This window comes from Drosophila miranda, chromosome XL, assembly GCF_003369915.1.
Source record: "Drosophila miranda strain MSH22 chromosome XL, D.miranda_PacBio2.1, whole genome shotgun sequence".
Classification (NCBI taxonomy): Eukaryota; Metazoa; Arthropoda; class Insecta; order Diptera; family Drosophilidae; genus Drosophila; species Drosophila miranda.
Genome location: NC_046673.1, coordinates 2,719,515 through 2,740,315, shown reverse-complemented (window position 1 = coordinate 2,740,315; position 20,801 = coordinate 2,719,515). Strand labels below are relative to the sequence as shown.

The 20,801-nt window shown below is 43.2% G+C and overlaps 1 protein-coding gene across 1 annotated transcript; it reads left to right on the top strand.

Moving 5' to 3' along the window:
• Positions 1–15,995: 15,995 nt before the first annotated feature.
• On the top strand, positions 15,996–18,161 carry LOC117186706. The gene is made up of 2 exons (XM_033387813.1): positions 15,996–17,858; positions 17,929–18,161. The coding sequence occupies exons 1-2, from the start codon at positions 16,776–16,778 to the stop codon at positions 17,956–17,958; spliced, it is 1,113 nt and encodes a 370-aa protein (XP_033243704.1). The 5' UTR covers positions 15,996–16,775; the 3' UTR covers positions 17,959–18,161.
• Positions 18,162–20,801: the final 2,640 nt, after the last annotated feature.

Here is a 20,801-nt window from a genome sequence, read left to right as displayed (position 1 = left end):
GCTCGCGCGTTTTCGTAAAAGGTCAAAAGGGGTCATCGAAGAACGGCTATTCCGTGAGGATGACCAAAGGCAGGGTGGGTTCAGACTCCGCATAACATCTGCGGACATATACACCGATGTCTCTCCGTTTTCCATGGTTCTCACTTCCCTTTCCTCTTTATCCTTCTTTCCTTTCGCTTCCCTCTCTCTTCCTGTTCTCTATCCTCTTTAGCTTCGTATCTTCTTCTCGTCAAATCTACCGTTCTAGCACAAGTCGCAGCACGCTAAATTCTGGCAATATTATTAGTAATTGAAGCCTCGAGTCTGGGTTGATCTGAGGGAGCAACAACTCCACCCCCAAAGCCGACGAGCTAGAGCCGGATAATTATTAGCGTGCCCAGCTCTCTCAAATCGTAACGCCCGTTTTCGAACAGGACTCGTTGCACGTTACAGTTATAATTATTAATAATATTAAAAGTGGCGCCCAACGTGGGGCCCCAGTGGGTACTTCGAAATATTCCACGGGGACTCCTGGATGATTAGATAGATTCTTTCATTTTTTCCCTTTTCTAAATTTTCCGCTTTTATTTTCCGGAGGAGTTATTGCCGTGTTAGAGTCCGCTTGGAAGACAGATAGAGAGAATACCCGTATTCCCTTCTGACCGCGGATTACTGGTTCGGTGACGATTTTTCCAAATATGCAAGCGACGTTAGGCCACTTTAAGCAGAGGAATTGCAGGACGAGATCGACTCCGGTTGACCACCTGACCCTGTAGAGAGTGCCGCGTCATTGGCTTATTGGTGTTCAATGTTAGATTGGTTCTTTTACGCTGCCGCGTCGGAAAATAAATAGACAGCTTTCGAGAGTCTCTTTATCCACGGTCGCTGGAGAAAATCTTCGGTTGATTTTGCTGAAGAAGCATTAGAGGTAGCCATCGAAAGCTGTAAAACCGACAAACCGTTGTTGAACAGTTGTCTGTCCGCTTCGGTGTGAGCTGCTGACGGGAACATCGTTCGTTTTGAGGAATAAGTCTGGAGATTCCTGACTGCCCACGACCAAGCGATTTACTTGAGAGTAGTAACTCTAATCTTTTTCCGTGGTGAGGGAGATATCGGTTGTATGATTAGGACCTTACGATTCGCTGCGTAGCTGCATTGAGTTCAAGCTAGTCCAAGTTAGTTAAAGTTAGTTCAAGTGAGTTCAAGTTAGTCAATTGAGTTCATCATTGGTATTAAAGTTATTATCGGAATTGTAGGTGAATAAAACAAAGTTAAGAAGAATAATAGGCACGACTTTGAGTATAGTATTTCTGGCCATGGGTTTGGACAGATCTCCCGGCAGGTGAAGGCGTCAGCCCGCTGTGCGCGCTGTGCCAGAAAGCCATACTGACCACGGATGAGGTATTCCGATCGGTTTGCGAGCACGTGTTTGCCCGGTATGTAAAGGCAGGTGTAGAACTGTAAGCGGGGCGGTGCCGAAGGTAGTAGCGCAAAATACTCGCGCTCAGTCTAAGGAACGTGCAAAAGGGGGAGAAGAAGTGAGTTCTTCTAAAAATATAGATCTGGTGGCAATGGAACAGAGATTGCTCACTTCACTAAGCAAACGAATGGCAGAACTGATTCAAAGCTCGGTAGTTGATTCAATGCAACAGTTAACCCGAACCTCAAGTCAGTCCACTGTCACCGCAGCTTTAGACCGTTCTTCAACGCCGTTGTCCGAGCAGTTGCAAGCAACCAACTACGGTGAGGGAACTAGTCCTGGCCATAGACTAGAACCCCAAAGCATAGCTCATCCGTCACTATTGAGAAGCGGTTTTTCTGATTTATCCCAGAGACCGGACAAAGTAGTCCATATACTTAATGGCTGGAAAATTAAGTTCTCGGGAGTCGGAGTATCGATAGATAACTTCATATATAGAGTAGAGGCATTGACCCATCAAACTTTGGAAGGAAATTTTTCCGTGCTTTGCCGGAATGTGAGTGTTTTGTTTGAAGGCAAAGCTAACGAGTTCTACTGGCGACATCACAAGGCCGTAGTTGAAGTTCAATGGAATACTTTATGTGCTGCCTTACGACTTCAGTTTCGCCAAGAAAAAGATGACGTCGACATCGAAGAGCTGATCCGAAACCGAAAGCAAAGGGCAAGCGAGACTTTCGATAGTTTTTACGATAGCATCTCTAACTTGACCGATCAGTTGGAAGTACCCTGGACCATTCGGAAGTTGGTTCGTGTATTAAAGAACAACCTGCGTCCGGAAATTCGCTATGAGCTGTTGAATATCGATTTAAAAAGTGTACAGGAGCTCAGGGAAGTGTGCCGCAGGCGGGAGATGTTTTTAGAAGACGTCAAAAGTACGCATGGATATACCAAAGCTGTTCCATTTCGACGTGAAGTATCAGAACTACTGCTAGATCGGGAGCTACGAGAAGACTCAGACACCGAGAGGGAGTTGGCGGTAGAAGCCATCTCGTTAATCTGCTGGAACTGTCATCAGACCGGTCACAGATATCAAGATTGCGGTTCAGAACGAAAAGTTTTTTGTTACGGCTGTGGAGCCGCGAACACTTATAAACCAAGTTGCGAAAAGTGTACAAAAAACTCCAAGTCCAGCACGCCGAAGTCGCAGTACAAACTGAAGACTTCGAGTGTGCTTCGCCATCAAGGCACAAACACCGATTAACTTCGGAGCCAACAACAGTGACATCACTGATTACACCGGACTTTCAAAAAAGCAACAATGATTTAGCGTTGGATTGCAAACTCGGATCAAACAAAATTTTAACTGGCTGTGAATTACCAGAGACCGTAGGGAAAAATAAATCTCGGGGAAAGAAGCGCATGATTCGATTCTGGCAAGAAGTAAAGAAGAGTAAATCAGGTGTGGCGTATCTAAGCGCTCTCTCTGAAATGGCTAGAGATCCTCGTCCGTTTTTACCGATTCAACTGTTAGACCGCACAGTATACGGTTTGCTGGATTCAGGAGCGTCCATCAGCTGTATAGGAGGTAACTTAGCGAGCGAAGTGATGTGCGGAAACGTACCTTACAAGAGAATCACGGAAAATGCTAAAACCGCTGATGGAAGAGCACAACGGATAGCAGGGAAAATGAGGATAGACATCGAATACGGAGGTGATAAAAAGTCACTAGAGATTTATTTGATTCCTTCATTGAAACATGACCTATATCTCGGAATTGATTTCTGGAATTTATACGATTTACTGCCTAGTAGGTTGCGGGTATCAGAAATAGAGGCTCCGCGAACGAAGGATAGTGAGGAACAACATTCGTTAACCAGAACCCAAAAGGACCAACTGTCCAAGGTCATAGACGCTTATCCCTCGTTCGCTGTAAATGGCTTAGGTAAAACGAACTTAATCACACACGTGATCGACGTAGGAAATGCCAAGCCAGTAAAACAAGGGCATTTTCCTGTTTCGCCAGCCGTTGAAAAGGCCATGTATACCGAAATAGACCGGATGTTACAGTTAGGTGTGATTGAGGAATCGGACAGTCCGTGGTCCTCACCGATAGTAATGGTTACTAAGCCCGGAAAGGTTCGGATCTGCTTAGATTGTCGAAAGGTAAACGGTTTCACAGAAAAGGACGCTTATCCTTTGCCTCAGATTAGTGGCATTCTTAGCCGACTGCCAAAACCAGAATACATCACGAGTCTCGATTTGAAGGACGCCTACTGGCAAGTACCGTTACAGCTCAAGTCTCGTGATAAGACCGCGTTTACGGTTCCGGGTAGGCCTCTGTACCAATTCAAGGTAATGCCGTTTGGATTGTGTAATGCCACCAGCACCATGTCTCGCTTTATGGATAAAGTAGTTCCAGCCCGGTTGCGGAACGAAGTATTCGTTTATTTAGACGATTTATTAGTTGTTTCCTCGAATTTTGAAAAGCACCTAGAGGTTTTGTCAGAGATATCTAGGCATCTGAGACAAGCAGGATTGACGATCAATATTGCTAAAAGTCATTTCTGCATGCGACGAGTGCGTTACCTAGGTCATGTCATAGGAGATGGGGGTATCCGGACAGATCCCGAGAAGATCAAGGCGATCACCAGTTATCCCTTACCCAAAACTCTAAAGGGACTGAGAAGTTTTATGGGCTTATGCGGATGGTATCGTAAATTCGTACCAAATTTCGCTTCGCTCTCTGCTCCATTAACGGACGTCATGACCACCAAACGGAAATTCGCTTTGACGGATGAAGCGGTAAAAGCTTTTGACGCCTTGAAGCAATGTCTCTGTGAAGCCCCGGTACTGAGAAGTCCAGATTTTACAAAACCTTTCTACATTCATTGCGACGACAGCAAAACAGGAGTGGGAGGAGTATTAGTACAGTTGTCCAAAGAGGGAGACGAATGCCCTATTGCCTTCGTTTCAAAGAAGTTGAACAGAGCGCAACGTGATTACACTGTGACGGAGCAGGAATGCTTGGCGGCAATAGTATCTTTGAAGAACTTCAGAGCATACGTGGAAGGTCATGAGTTCACGATCATAACCGATCACGCCTCGTTAAAATGGCTTATGTCCAACACAGATCTAAGTTCCCGGTTAGCTCGTTGGGCCATTGCTTTGCAGAGGTATCGATTCAAGATCGAACATCGTAAAGGTGCGCAGAACGTAGTACCCGATTTTTTGTCCCGGGTCAACGAAGCTGAAGTAGCAGCTTTGGATTCACCTGATGGGTCGTTGGTCGATTTATCTTCTAAACACTTCTTATCGTCCGAATATACGGATTTAGTACAGAAGGTCCAGGCTAACCAGGACCAGCTGCCTGGACCACTTCTCGAAATACGTCTTCCTGAAGCCCGTCAAGAAAATAAGCGCTGACGTGGTGGTTAAGTATCTCGAAACTGAATTATTCATGACGTTTGGTGTTCCCGAAACAATCGTATCTGATAATGGATCCCAGCTCCGATCCGAATCGTTTCCAAAGTTTTTAAGTCGGTTTGAAATAACACACACTTTAACGGCCGTGCATTCACCGCAAGCGAACGCCTCTGAGCGTGTGAACCGGTCAGTGATTAGCGGGATCAGGGCGTACCTACGAACCGATCAGAAGGATTGGGACGAGCACCTAAGTCGCATTTCATGTGCGCTAAGATTCGCGTCTCATGCTAGTATAGGGACTACCCCGTACTACATGGTGTTTGGCCAGCATATGGTCACCGCCGGGTCGACATATTCGCTACTCAGGAAATTAAAGTTACTAGACGATCGATCCTTGGTATTCAACAGACCCGACTCGCTTGAAATCATACGCAAGGGCGCCTGTGTACAAATGCAGAAGATGCACAATCAAAACGAGAAGAGATACAACCTGCGCTCAAGACAAGTAGATTTCGCCGTAGGTCAGGAAGTGTTCCGGAGGAACTTCAAGCAAAGCTGCTTCCAAACAGGGTACAGTGCCAAATTCGGACAAGCGTTTGTGAAGGCTCGAGTTCGAAGAAAGCTTGGCGGTGCGTATTATGAATTGGAAGACTTGCAAGGACGATCTTTGGGGAACTACCACGCAAAGGACATACGACAATGATAAGTCGCTTATCACCCCTAGTCTGATCTGGTGGGGGGGCTTTGTAGCGGGCCTGAAGCGACGTAGAAGAAGTCGATAGGTTTGGCGGGAAGGATTAATCGGCTAAGATTTGAAAGAAAAATTGAAAGTCAAGACCATGATATCGATCTCGGGGCCAGGGATACATGCTGCCACCCTTTGACAGGCACAGGGTTACTTTGACCTGTTAACGCGCAGAGATGCTTTGGACATCTGACAGGCCATGTCAAATTCCTTTTCCGGTTAAAGATCTCGTCGAGAACGGGTGTGCGCGCAAACGAATCTTTTCTAAAAAGTGCCATCATAGGAAAATTCCATTGTGAAACAACTCGACACGGTACAGAAAAGACATACCTTTCGATTGGAAAAATCCACAGAACAGGTTTTCATCTGATTTTCTGCAGCTCACGCACCCGCTGATTCCCTTGCTCGTACAAGTGGAGTGACGGGGCACGGGAGTCTCGCGACAGATCCAGCTCGGAGGAAAGACGCCACAGCTTCAAAGACCGGACGGTCTTTCGCTTATTGCGTGGGGCAGCGACCCACGCTATTTAAACGCACCCCATCGTCCAGTCGCCGGCTAAGTAAGCCGCAGAGCGCAGTCAGCCGGGGGCTGGAATAAGCAAACGCCTTCCCGCTTGGGACCCTTCGCCTGCGAGGAGCACCCTAGACAGGGTTAAACAGCAGCGCGCGCCAGGCGCGTGAAGAAGAAGCAGGAGCAAAGCAGGGATGCTGCAGTGCTAAAGCCACCTGCGGCCATCGTTCTCTTGGTTGCCCGAGCGCAGACCATGCTGCAGTGATAAAGCCAACTGCGGCCATCGTCTTCCTGGTTGCCCAATCGTCGGCCAAACAGAGGCAGAATTCTCCGCCTTCGGCTGTCCTCTTCGCCCCGACTCTGTCCAGGATTCCTCTTCCAGCAGCTTCAGGGAGCACAGTTCACCAAATCATAGGGTTCAGCGGATGCTAGCCTCGTCTATTACCATCCTAATGTTTAAAGTATAAAAATTTCACAAAATTTGTATATTCATGAAGAATAATTATCAGCCAACCTCATTAACGTTCAAGTTCCCACTGGGAGTTCGGGAAATGTGTTTAGAATTTGCAGTTATAAGTATTGTTAAGACATCGCTAGTTTAATTCATTTTCGTTACACATTCGTTAAACTCATATCATGCTTAAGCAATCTTTATAAATATTCACAAGCTATTGTTGTCAGTTAAGTTCGGATTGAATTGTCACGGAGAAAATTCCCCCAAAAGTTCTGTGGCTCCACATACAAGGAGTAGGTCGAAGTTAGGAATTCTGAGTTGTAGCAAGAGATAGAGTCTTCGTACTGTAAACCACCTTTCCGAATTAACGCTTGTTTTCAGCCTACGCCGGAAGATCGATCTTTCGTCGTTGGAAATTGAACAGTGAGTGAGTAAGCATACCTTCCAAAAGTTGAAATGTACGTAGTTTTGAAAACCAACTCATCCTTGCCCAACCTCGCGAATTTGAAACCTCTGACCCCTGCCTATTGAGGCTTTGCCTTGAGCGATCTGATCGTTGGCTAATTAGAGATGCTATCTGCATCCAGTCATCGACTGAACTCCGCATAGGAGATCACGTTTTGTCAGCCAGACCGCCTCTTTGATTTTCGACTCATTCCGAAGTTAAAAGATTTAATGATTTTTCCACATTTGTGCGAAAAGCGAAAGTAACGAACTTAAAGTATTCAATGATTTTCCCATGTTATGCGAAAAGCGAAATTTATGAATTTATTTAGAATTTAACTCGAATTACAGTCTTATTATATATATACTCATTACATTATCAAATATCCTTATATACCCAACCATTACGAATCACCTATTTTTAGTAGTTATTAAGATCATTTACTATGTTGCCATATCGGATTTAATTTTTGTTTTAAGGAAATAATGTTGAAGTTTAGATAAAAGAACAAAATGGACTCAATGCTAGCTCGCGCGTTTTCGTAAAAGGTCAAAAGGGGTCATCGAAGAACGGCTATTCCGTGAGGATGACCAAAGGCAGGGTGGGTTCAGACTCCGCATAACATCTGCGGACATATACCCCGATGTCTCTCCGTTTTCCTTGGTTCTCACTTCCCTTTCCTCTTTATCCTTCTTTCCTTTCGCTTCCCTCTCTCTTCCTGTTCTCTATCCTCTTTAGCTTCGTATCTTCTTCTCGTCAAATCTACCGTTCTAGCACAAGTCGCAGCACGCTAAATTCTGGCAATATTATTAGTAATTGAAGCCTTGAGTCTGGGTTGATCTGAGGGAGCAACAACTCCACCCCCAAAGCCGACGAGCTAGAGCCGGATAATTATTAGCGTGCCCAGCTCTCTCAAATCGTAACGCCCGTTTTCGAACAGGACTCGTTGCACGTTACAAAACCCAGCGCAAATGGAAATCATCAACAAAGAGATCAGCGAACTCATAAAGCAAGATCTAATAGAACCATCACACAGCCCATAGAGCTCGCCGATTGTTGTCATAAAAAAGAAAACCGGAGATTGGAGGGTCTGCGTGGACTACCGACTGTTAAACGAAAAAACAGAGAAGGATGCATACCCATTACCACGGATGGACTTTATTCTAAATCACACGGATAGACTTTATTCTAAATCCCAATGGAAAAACAGAGCCGACACTACACAGCCTTTACAGCTCCCGGGCGAGGATTGTACCAATGGAAGGTCATGCCATTCGGACTCACAACAGCACCTGCTACGTTCCAAAGAGCCCTAGACTCGGTAATCGGACCGGACATGGAACCATTCGCTTTCGCATACCTAGACGACATAATCGTAATTGGGCGGACGAAAGTTGAACACATGCAGAAACTACAAACGGTATTCGAACGACTACGGACAGCAAACCTACGCATTAACGCAGCAAAATGTCACTTTTTCCAAAAGAAACTTAAATACCTAGGACACATGGTGAGCGAGGAAGGAATACACACAGACCCAGATAAAGTGGCGGCCATTAAAGAACTCACCGCACCAACTACACTGAAACAGCTGCACAGTTTTTTGGGCCTGGCATCTTGGTACCGCAGATTCGTACCAGCGTACACCGAACGAGCAAAAGCTCTACAAGACCTATTAAAAAAGGGGCAAAAATTTGAGTGGGGCGAAGCACAAGAGAACAGCTTCCAAGACCTAAAGCTGTGTCTAACGGAAGCACCAATATTAGCATGCCCGGACTTCAGAAAAACATTCATACTGCAAACAGACGCAAGCGACTGCGGCCTAGGAGCGGTGTTGACCCAGGAAGATGCGGACGGAGAACATGTAATTTCCTACGCAAGCCGCAAGCTCAAAAGCGAGGAAACGAAATACTCCGCAACGGAAAAAGAATGCCTAGCCATCTACTGGGGTATACACAAGATGAGGATGTACCTGGAAGGCTTGGGACTGCAACCATTCTCATTCGAAATACGATATCGGAAAGGCAAGTTGAACGCAGTGGCGGACGGACTCTCCCGCTTACCACGCGAAGAAACCCGAATAGCAGAAATCGTAGAATGCGCTTGGTATCAAAACAAATGGAACCAAGTAGAGATAACACCAAAAGAAGCTACGGATTATACCATAAAACACGGAAGATTATACCGACACATACCAAGCCAAAACGACGAAGACGATCAACCCTGGAAACTGTGCGTTCCAAAACAAGAGAGACAGAGGGTACTAACCGAAAATCACACAAACCCAACAGCCGGACATCTCGGGATCAGACGCACGAAAATCAGAATAAGGCAGCGATACTTTTGGCCAGGGCTAAGCAGAGACGTAACACGATTCGTACGAACATGCGAAAGCTGCCAAAAATTTAAGGTATCGCAACAAGCAGCGGCAGGCAAAATGCTGACCAAAATCGCAAACGCACCATGGGAAACAATATGCGTCGATTTCGTGGGACCACTCCCAAGATCGCCGCACGGCAACACCGCACTAATCGTGTTTATCGATAAATTTTCGAAATGGGTGGAGGTCACACCGACAAGAAGCGCAACAGCTGACGCATTCCTAAAGGCGTTCAGAGAAAAAATACTGGCGAGGGGAAGTGCACCAAAGCGAGTGATCTCAGACAACGGCGTACAATTTACAAGCAGAAAGACGAAACAGGTAATGAAAACGTGGGGCATCACCCAACAATTCACGGCACCATACACACCACAAGAAAACCCAACCGAACGAGCGAACCGAACACTAAAGACGATGATCGCACAATTCGCGGGAGGGAAACACAAATGGGACGAACAACTACCAGAACTAACCCTAGCGATAAATAGCAGAAAGTCAGAAGCAACAGGGTTTAGTCCAGCATACCTGATATTCGGGAGAGAACTTAGATTGCCGGGCAACCTATTCGACGAGGTAACACTAGGGTCAGGGTTCAACAATCAAACAAACCAGGAAAACACCGACAAACGAAAACAAACAGAAACAATAGCCAGGCAAAACATGGAAGAAGCAGCAGCAAAACAAGCAAGACATTACAATTTGCGAAAGCGAGCATGGAAGCCAAAAAGAGGGGACTTAGTATGGGTACGAACGCACCTGTACGATTTCAACGAAAGTACAAAATTGTACGATTAGACCTAGACAAATAGCTAACCATAAATAGGTTAAGATTTCCCAGCCACCTAAAGAAATAAACGATAATATGCTCTAAATATAAATATGTGACATGCACTACTGACCTAAATAAATATACAACGGACAGCTGCATGCATTTGTGTACATACACTGTTAAGATATTTACGGCACTATCATAAAACACATTCTGGATGACCTGCATGTGGTCAAATCACACACCATCTGCATGATAACCATTGTGACCGTCATAAATATGACCCTTGGAATATTCCACTGTTGGATTTGTAGTAATTGCTTAGTCCTAAATAGAGATAACACATTTCCCTAGCAATATGATACTCAGAGCTAATTAAACATACCTAAGATCCTAAGTAAACAATCATACTCATAGAAATTGTATATAAACCTTGCATTTTACCAAATAAAATCAGTACGAAAGAAAACTCTGACGTATTCACATCTCCGAAGCCCAATTTGTTCAAGTACCGATTGCGGCGACCATTTGTTACTGGTACATGAACCGGTAGCATACATACATAACATTTTCAGCATACGATTGTCATATTGACAATCATCACCAGAATCAAGTGAATCTACATCAACAGATTCATTTGATTTGTTCATTTGGTGACCCCGACGTGATGAATTGACATTCACCACAAAATCAAGTGAATCTACATCAACAGATTCATTTGATTTACTCATTTGGTGACCCCGACTTTTGGACACTTAACCGTTCATCTGGATTTTGTTCCCGATTTGGAACTTGGATTTAGTTGGAAAATCCTACATAATTGGTCAACTTGGCGACCAATTTACGTACATACAACAACACTCACAGTTGTGATTTAAAACCTTCGGTGAAGGAAAACGTAATTGGAGTTATTTGGATCTAACTCAACCATCACAGTCAACTTGGCGACTAAGGTTGAATTGGAAATAAGAATTCCAGTGTCATAAATATTTATTGAGATACTTTGACCATCTTCGTGGTTGTGAGTAGAGGCACAACCAGTCATAGTGACAAACAAATTACCTCCATCGGGTCAAAGTATTAAAATAAATAAAATAAAATGGCATCATCAAGCATTAATGTTATGCTAGACAGGCAGCTTGCCACAGGCGAAGAGATTCAGAGCCTGGTACGAAATTATAAAAAGGATTCTGCTGAAAGGAAGCAGAAACCAGAATATTTTAAATCCCGCATTGAGAACATATCAAAGCTCTGGGACGCATTTTCAATGGAGGAATGTAATATCAAAAAAATAACTCAAAACTCAAAAATTGAGCACAGTTATTTCTCTAACGAATATTTCAAACACACAAAAGAGTTGGTCGTCAGATATAAAGACGAATTTACAAAGCAGTTAGCTGCACTAGAAATGGATATAGATACAGGATCCATTACATCTATGGAGAGTGAGCCTGAAATAGAGCCCATGATCCGAGAACAAAAGGTGCTGCTTGAAAGTCTAGAGCGCATCATGAACAGAATGACGAATGAGACGCGAAAGGACTTCAAACCAATAATAATCAAATATTGGGATAAGATTAGAGCGATCCACGTTCCAATTTATAAAAAATGCATTGATCCTGTGAAAATGGGATATAACATTAACAGTTACATTGCAGCTGAAGATGCAGTATTAACAGTCCAAACAATGACTGAATCAGACGCTGTTCAACAAATTATCGCTGCTCCACATATGCATAATGCATTACCCCTGCCTAAGGTTGCTATCCCTAAATTTGATGGTGACTACTTAAAATGGCAACAATTTCATGAAATTTTTAAACAAATGATTCATGAAGCATCGGTACCCGTCATTCAGAAGATGTGGTATTTAAAAACCAATGTTACGGGAGAAGTGGAAAATTTAATACGCCACCTTTCACTAACAGAAAATAATTACACAACGGCATGGACCATGCTTCAAGAGCGTTTCAGCAACAAAAGAGTGCTTAGTAACGCATTAATTCAAAAATTATTGGATCAACCAAGCACTTCCAATGATGCAAAGTCCATTAAGGCTTTGCACGATAATGTAAAGGAAACATTATCAGCCCTCAATAACATAAATATAGAGACAGCTGGATGGGATCCGATTCTTCTCTCTATTTTGACAAAAAAATTAGATCGTCAGACTCACACTTTGTATGAACAATCCATACAAAGTACAAAGAAATTACAGCCTTTGAGCAAATTAATGAAATTTCTCGAACAAAGGTGCCTTAAATTGGAAGCCATTGGATGGGAAAAAACGAAGAAACCCATCACATGTGCCTCAGCAGGAGCTGAAAGTCAGTATGTCTGCTATTTTTGTGAAAAGCCAAGTCACGCTATTTATAAATGCACGCAGTTTTAAAAAAAAACTGTCGCAGAGCGTTTAAATTGGGTTCAAAAGAACCAATTTTGCGTCAAATGTTTCAAACGCGATCACACTGCAAAGAATTGCCAAAGAAGAGATTGTGTTAAGTGCAATAAAGGACACAACCCTCTACTACATTTGGAAATCAAGTCTGAAGCCAAAACTGCAGCATCAGCAAATAGTATTCAAAACAATTATGTATTGCTAGCTACTGCTCTTCTTACAATAGAAGGCAACAATGGACAAATGGGTGAATTTAGAGCACTTCTTGATTCAGGCTCTCAAGTCAATGTGATTTCTGAAAGAGCATTGAAAATATTACATCTGAAAGTCACAAAATCAGATCTACAAGTAAATGGAATTGGCGGACGAATACAAACGTCAAAAGCAAGAGTCAATGTTATGCTCAAATCACAGCATAGTAGCTTCAATACAAGATTAGAAGCAATTGTTTTACCACACATAGTGGCAGATCAGCCAGCGCAATCAATGGATACGTCTCGTTGGAAATTTCCGAAGAACATCACTTTGGCGGATCCCAACTTTGACAAGACTGGAAGAATAGACATACTATTGGGAGCAGAACATTACTTCGAAATCATGCAAGACAAGCATGTATCAATTGGAAAAGGATTGCCCAGGCTACAGGAAACGAAACTAGGCTGGATAGTGGCTGGCAAGCTAAGACAGGAGTCAAAGAGCCAAAGCACGTGTGCAGTTTTGACTGAGGAGGACAAGGTGGATCAGCAAATCTCCAAGTTTTGGGAATTGGATTCATTCCCGAGCAACACACCATGCTTATCCCCTCTAGAGAAGCGATGTGAGCAATATTTTTCTCAAAATATTCAAATGGCATGTGACAAGAAATTCATTGTCAGACTTCCATTTTTGGAAGATGCTTCTTCCCTAGGGGAGAGCCGTGATTTGGCTACAAACGACTGTCACGAGATCCGGAAACCAAGGCAAGCTATGTGCAATTCATGAAAGAATATGAGGCACTTGGGCATATGAAGGAAATGCAAACTAAGGAAATAGCACGATCACGTTATTTTATTCCACATCACTGTGTGATGAAACCTGACAGCTCTACAACAAAATTGAGAGTTGTCTTTGATGCTTCTGCTGTTACGTCGTCCGGCAAATCACTCAACGATTTGATGCATAAAGGTCCGACTGTGCAAAGTTCGATATTTTCAATATTGCTTCGATTCCGGATGCACAAATATGTATTTACGGCAGACATCGAAAAAATGTATCGTCAGATCTGGGTCAATCCTGAGGACCAGTACTATCAAACAATTGTATGGCGAAATGATCCATCAGAAGATCTGAGATATTACAGACTCAAAACTGTAACATACGGAACTAAGGCAGCTCCATATTTAGCCACAAAATGCCTACAATATCTTGCTCAAAAGGGCAAGAGAGAATACCCGGCTGGAGCTGATGCACTAGAAAAGGATTTCTATGTGGATGATTGCTTAACAGGAGCAGATTCCATACCAGAGGCCCTCCAGAAACAGAAGGAACTTAACCAACTCCTACAAAATTCTGGATTTAAGCTGAGAAAATGGTGCACAAACAACGTGCACATACTACAGAACATTCCGAATTAAGACATGATTCCAAATGTACAACTGGAGGATACCACTTATGAAGACTGCAGCGTGAAGACCCTGGGAATCACGTGAATGCCTAAATCCGACCATTTCTGTGGAAAAACGGAGATTGCCACCAAGGAAACAATATCCAGAAGAGATGTCGGATCCGAAATTTTTAGGATTTTCGATCAGCTTGGATTGTTTGCACCTGTTGTTATGAAAGCAACAATCTTTATGCAGCATCTCACAAAGGAAGGTTTTGACTACAAAGAAGCGCTTCCAGTTCATCTCCAGGAGGAATGGAAAAGGTACAGGGAGGAGTTAAAATTATTAAACTCCATACAAGTACCACGTCATATATTCCAAGGACAAATTCCGATATCATCAGAGATACATACCTTTGTTGACGCATCGGAGAAAGCATTTGGAGCTGCAGTATATATCCGAGCAATACATAAGGATAAGCGGGCAACGATTCAATTGCTATGTGCCAAATCACATTTAGCGCCCATCAATGCATTAACATTACCCCGTTTGGAACTAAAAGCGGCGGTGTTAGGTGCTCAATTGACAGCAAAAGTAAAGGAAGAGTTATCAATGGAAGATGCATCAACCTTCTTTTGGTCTGACTCAAGGATCGTATTATCATGGATTAACTGCTCGTCATCCATCCGAGACAAATTCGTAGCTACAAGAATAGCTACGATTCAAGAATTGACGATACAAAGACAGTGGAGGCATGTCTCATCCGAAAATAATGCAGCAGATGTACTCTCCAGAGGAATGACGGCGACGAAGTTCATAAAACATAGCATGTGGTTTTATGGACCACTATTTTTACACGGCCCAACATCTACATGGCCACCACCATTTGTGGCTACAAAAGAGGAGTTGATCAGTGCAAATCCCCAAAAGATTGGTCAGTCATCAATTATGACTATCACTCAGGAGGATGACCTAATCTACAAAATAAAGCACAACAACTCATACAACAAGCTATTGAGAATAGTAGCTTACATGATGCGTTTTCGAGGAAAGAAAACGCACACAAGCAAGACTGTCCAAGTCAATGAGATGAAAGAAGCTCAGAAAATTGTCATTCGTTACATACAACAGAATGACTTCAAAGAAGACATACGTCATTTAACAAAACATAAGGAAACACAAAAGGGAAGTTCGATTAACTCTCTAACACCATTCATGGATCAGGAGGGAATCTTACGAGTAGGTGGTCGACTGGAAGCGGCAAACATTTCATTTGACGCCAAACACCCAATGCTCCTGCCCTACAACGATCCAATTGTGAAGTTGATCCTTGGTAAGATACACAAGGAAAACATGCATTGCGGCCCCCAGGCATTGCTGACAGCATCACGACATTAGTACTGGATACTCAAAGGAAAAAACATGGCCAGAAGTATTGTGCAGAACTGCGTGAAATGCACTAGAGCCAAGCCTAAGCTACTAGAACAAATCATGGGAAATCTGCCACCTCTTCGAGTCACCCAAGCACGGCCATTCCTCAATTCTGGTGTTGACTACTGTGGACCATTCAAAATCCACTATAAAATTCGAGGAAAGAAGCCTAATACAGCGTACATAGCTATATTTTGTTGTTTCGCGACTAAAGCAGTACATCTGGAGCTTGTCAGTGATCTCACCACAGAAGCATTTTTAGCGGCACTTCGGCGGTTCATCTCTCGTCGAGGAAAATGTCAAGTGCTCCATTGCGACAATGCTACGAATTTCGTAGGAGCCAGGAACAAACTTCAAGAATTAGAAGAAGCCATATTCTCGGAAAAGGCAAAAGAACATATTGTACAAGAGTGCAACAACAAAGGGGTACAGTTTATATTTATACCTCCTCGCGCACCACACTTCGGCGGCTTATGGGAAGCTGCAGTAAAATCTGCCAAACATCTCCTCTTAAAAAATGTGACGACGGCAAATCTAACTTATGAGGAGTTAGAAACGGTTATAGTCGAAATAGAGGCCATACTAAACTCTCGACCATTAACACCGATATCTGACAACCCAAACGACGTAACAGCACTAACGCCAGGGCATTTCCTGATAGGAGAGCCGTTAACCGCACAAGCTGACAGTGAGCCATCCCAGCAGCCAAAGACGCTAGGAAATCGATGGCAAGCAGTGTCAAAGTTGAAGCACTCATTCTGGACACAATGGTCCAATGAATATCTTCAGCAGTTGCAACAGCGTCAAAAGTGGAGGAAGTCTTCGGCTAACATTAAGGAAGGAACATTATGTAGCAAGGTAATAATTAGTGAGGCATTCAACTAGTATTTAAAATAGCATACAGCGCGCATTGGTATTTACCGCACCATCGATACACTCGGTGGGAAATACCAATAGTGAGATATCGGATAAGAAACATCGAGAAGAGAGTGAGGGCACTTTGTAAAGGGCGATTGCGAGAGACGGACGCGCAGCTAATAAAAAAGAGTTACATTAAATCACCGGGTTTGTGTTTTTATACCTATACAGTTCACTCACGCACCGATATTGGTCACTACAATTCCCGGGTTAGACGGCCTACAATTTCAGAAGTGGGATACGATCAATCGCCGCCAGTGAAAAATAGCGAAAATTTTTATTATCTCGTCCGTCGAAGACGCCATCGCTGAAAAAAAACATGTCGGACTTGGTCGGCACGGAGGAGTTCTCGGCCGCCCAGCTGCGCGAATGGCTGGAGTCCCTCAATCTACCAAAAGGTGGAAGCAAAGCTGCCATGGCAGCGAGACTTAACGAAATACCAGTAGAGCTGCGGGGACAGGGACCACCGGCAGCCGAAACATGCGAGAACGAGAGGGAAGATGAGGCGGCCGCAGATCAAGACTCGACGAAGAGCGAACGCAAAGAGAAGAACGAAAAAGCACCGCAAGCGCCTGGGCACAACAACAACCATGGCGAATATCGAGCAGAGGTTGAAATGTTAAAACTGCAAATCGAGCTGCTGAAGCTGCAGAGCGAGAGGGAGAAGGAAGGGAGAGGAGAGAACACAACACCAGCCGCCAGCAATGACGCTGGCGTCATGTTGCTAAATGCCGCCAAAGACATGTTGCCAACATATCATGGCAACATTTCTGGAAACAACGATGACGTCACAACTTGGATCGCGCAGTTTAAGGCCGTCGCAAAAGTGAACAAACTGAAGGATGAGAAGCTACTAATGCTGCTAATGTCGAAGCTTAAGGACAAAGCATTGGTGTGGCTGCATTCGAGTCCGGAGCACATGTCGCTGCCAATCGATCAATTGTTGAACGTCATGGAAGACACTTTCCATCCCAAGGAAAGCAAACTGTTGCTCCGTCGCAAGTTCGAGTCCCGTTCATGGGCACGTGGCGAGGAGTTCTCGATGTACTTCAACGCCAAAGTGTCGCTGGCATCCCGCATAGTCATTGACGACGAGGAGTTTATTGACGGAGTCATCGAAGGTATCCCAGATGTAGGCCTGCGTAGGCAAGCCCACATGCAGTGCTTTGGCGCTCCATATCAACTACTCAAGGCGTTCGAGAAGATCATGCTGCCAAAGAAGTACGGTTCAACTGAAGGGGCAAACACTGGAGCCTCGCCAACACCCATTCGCTGCTACAACTGCAACTCTTTGGGCCACGTGGCAGGGGAGTGCCGCAAGCCCAAGCGCGAAAGAGGAGCGTGCTACGGATGCGGCAGCATGAGTCACCAGGTGTCACACTGTGACGAAAAGAAGTACAAGGTACATAACGATTATATATACAAATTTAATATATACATTAGCAATTACAATAACAAATGCTTGTCCTTAGATTGCCTCATCGACTCAGGGAGCCCAATAAGTTTTATGAAGTTATCGTGTCTAGAGCACCAGTCGGAAAATAACCTAAATAAAGTGGAAGAGCGCTCACGATTAAGTTCGAACGAAATCAAAGAAGATGATTTAAGTTTATATAAGTTTAACAAAGACAAGAAAAACAGAGAAATTGAATTTATTTTGAATAAAAATGCGGATTACGCTTATGTTGGACTAAATAATAGCAAACTTAACATCTTTGGTAAAATACCCAGTTTTGTAATTATTAACAAAAATCGAATCAACTTTGAATTACTAGTAGTGGCAGACGAGTCGATGGGCTATGAGGCTGTGTTAGGTAGGGATTTTATGAATTTATGCAAATTTAAAATTGTAAGTGACATTTGCAAGGAGAAGGAGAGTGAGACAAAAAACGAGTGTGAAATAAAAAATGAGTGTTTAGAAAAAAATGAGTGTTTAGAAGAAAATGAGTGTTTAGGAGAAAATGAGTGTTTAGAAGAAAATGAGTGTTTAGGAGAAAATGAGTGTTTAGAAAAAAATGAGTGGAAAATAGAGAATGAGTGTTTAGGAGAATATGAATGTGAAGTTAAAGATGAGGGTGATAAAGAGAATAAGCATGAAGTAGAAAGTGGAGGCAAGGTAGAAAATGAGTGTTCTGCAATGGTTGAGTGTCTGGAAGACAGCGATACCTGCGAGAGCGTAAAAACCAATTTCAACGAACTACCAAGCCAGTATCCAGACAAAGAAAACGACTGGGAGTTGAAAGTAGGGACAGATTGTAGCCAAGAACTCGCAGGACGACTTAAATACATGTTTAGGACAGCGTATGTAAACGCAGAAAGACCAAACTTACCACAAACCAAGTGGGAAATGAAGTTGAATTTCGAACACGAAAAACCGTTTCATTGCCCACCTAGAAGACTGTCGTATAGCGAAAAAGCCCAAGTACAGAAAATGATAGACGAATACACAGAAAAAGGTTACATCAGAACCAGTGAGTCAGAATACGTTTCGCCTATAGTACTGGTAAAAAAGAATTCGGGAGAGTTGAGACTGTGCGTCGATTATCGCACACTTAATAAAGGTATGATAAAGGACAATTACCCAACACCTCTGATAGACGACCTACTAGATAAACTGTCAGGGAAAAGACTTTTCACCAAGTTAGACCTGAAGAATGGATACTTCCACGTATTTATGCATAAAGATTCAGTTAAATACACATCGTTCACGACCCCCATGGGACAATACGAATGGTTGAGGATGCCGTTCGGGTTACGAAATGCATCGGCGGTGTTTCAAAGATTCACAAACAACATTTTTGCAGATATGGTAAAGGAAGACAAAGTTATAATATACATGGACGATATTATGGTAGCAACAAAAGATAGTGATAGTCACATGGAAATTTTACAAGAAGTGATGAGACGATTGGTAGAGAATAAACTTGAATTAAGGATTGATAAATGCGAATTCTTACAGTCAGAAGTTAAGTACCTGGGCTATTCCATATCGGGTAACGGAATTAAACCAGATACGAAGGGATTACAGGCAGTAAAAGGGTTCCCAGTCCCCACGAAAACGAACGAAGTGCAGAGTTTCTTAGGGTTATGTTCTTACTTTAGACGGTTCGTAAAAGATTTTTCTACGAAAGCTAAGCCCCTTTATGATTTGGTCAAAAAAGACAGGAAGTTTGAATTCGGTATCGTAGAACTAGAATGTTTCGAACAACTCAAAAGTAATTTGTTGGAAGCACCGATCTTGGCACTCATCAGGAAAAAATACAGTCTTATAACAAACAAGCAACAAATTCAAAGCGAAGGGAGCCACACGTGTACGTAGATAATGATCTAGTTATGGTGAGAAATTTCGACACTCATACAGGGGTGTCTAAAAAGCTTATCCCGAAGTTCAAAGGACCTTATAAGATATCAAAGGTGTTAAAAAATGATAGGTATTTGCTAGAAGATGTAGAGGGGTTTCAACAATCAAGGATCCCGTATAAAGGAGTTTGGGCGGTGGCAAATATGAAGCCGTGGATTGAAAATGGTAATAATGCAAATGTCACAGGGAATCAAAATGAAGAAAATGATTGTAACACGTAAACTTAGAATATTAAGAGTAAACCACACCCAACTGTAATAAATCAACCTATCTAGAAACTAAATTAAATGTAAGGAGTTCAGGAGCACTCCGGTCAGGATGGCCGAATTGTAGCAAGGTAATAATTAGTGAGGCATTCAACTAGTATTTAAAATAGCATACAGCGCGCATTGGTATTTACCGCACCATCGATACACTCGGTGGGAAATACCAATAGTGAGATATCGGATAAGAAACATCGAGAAGAGAGTGAGGGCACTTTGTAAAGGGCGATTGCGAGAGACGGACGCGCAGCTAATAAAAAAGAGTTACATTAAATCACCGGGTTTGTGTTTTTATACCTATACAGTTCACTCACGCACCGATATTGGTCACTACAATTCCCGGGTTAGACGGCCTACAATTAGTAATACTAAAGGAAGACAATACACCAGTATTACAATGGCCACTAGGAAGAATCATTCGATTGTTTCATGGCAAGGACAATTTTGTACGAGTGGTGGAAGTAAAAACGGCAAAGGGGATTTTCAAACGAGAGATCCAACATGTAGCTCCACTATTCAACGAAGAGGAACCCACACATAAACATCCGATAGATGATTTATCAGAAAACGAAGAATCATCCGAGGACAGACAGCCTAGGAAAAGGACACAGCCGAATAAATTGTCGTTAACCATGACAATGTTTGTAATGTTGTTGCTGGTACCGTTAGCGATGGCACAGTCAATCAACATAACCCAGTTTGGATCAAAACCGGGTATATA

Coding starts and splice junctions, on each gene's coding strand:
- LOC117186706 (XM_033387813.1), top strand. CDS start 16,776: ATGTCGGACTTGGTCGGCACGGAGGAGTTCTCGGCCGCCCAGCTGCGC. Junction 17,859..17,928: donor GTGACGAAAAGAAGTACAAG/GTACATAACGAT, acceptor GCTTGTCCTTAG/ATTGCCTCATCGACTCAGGG.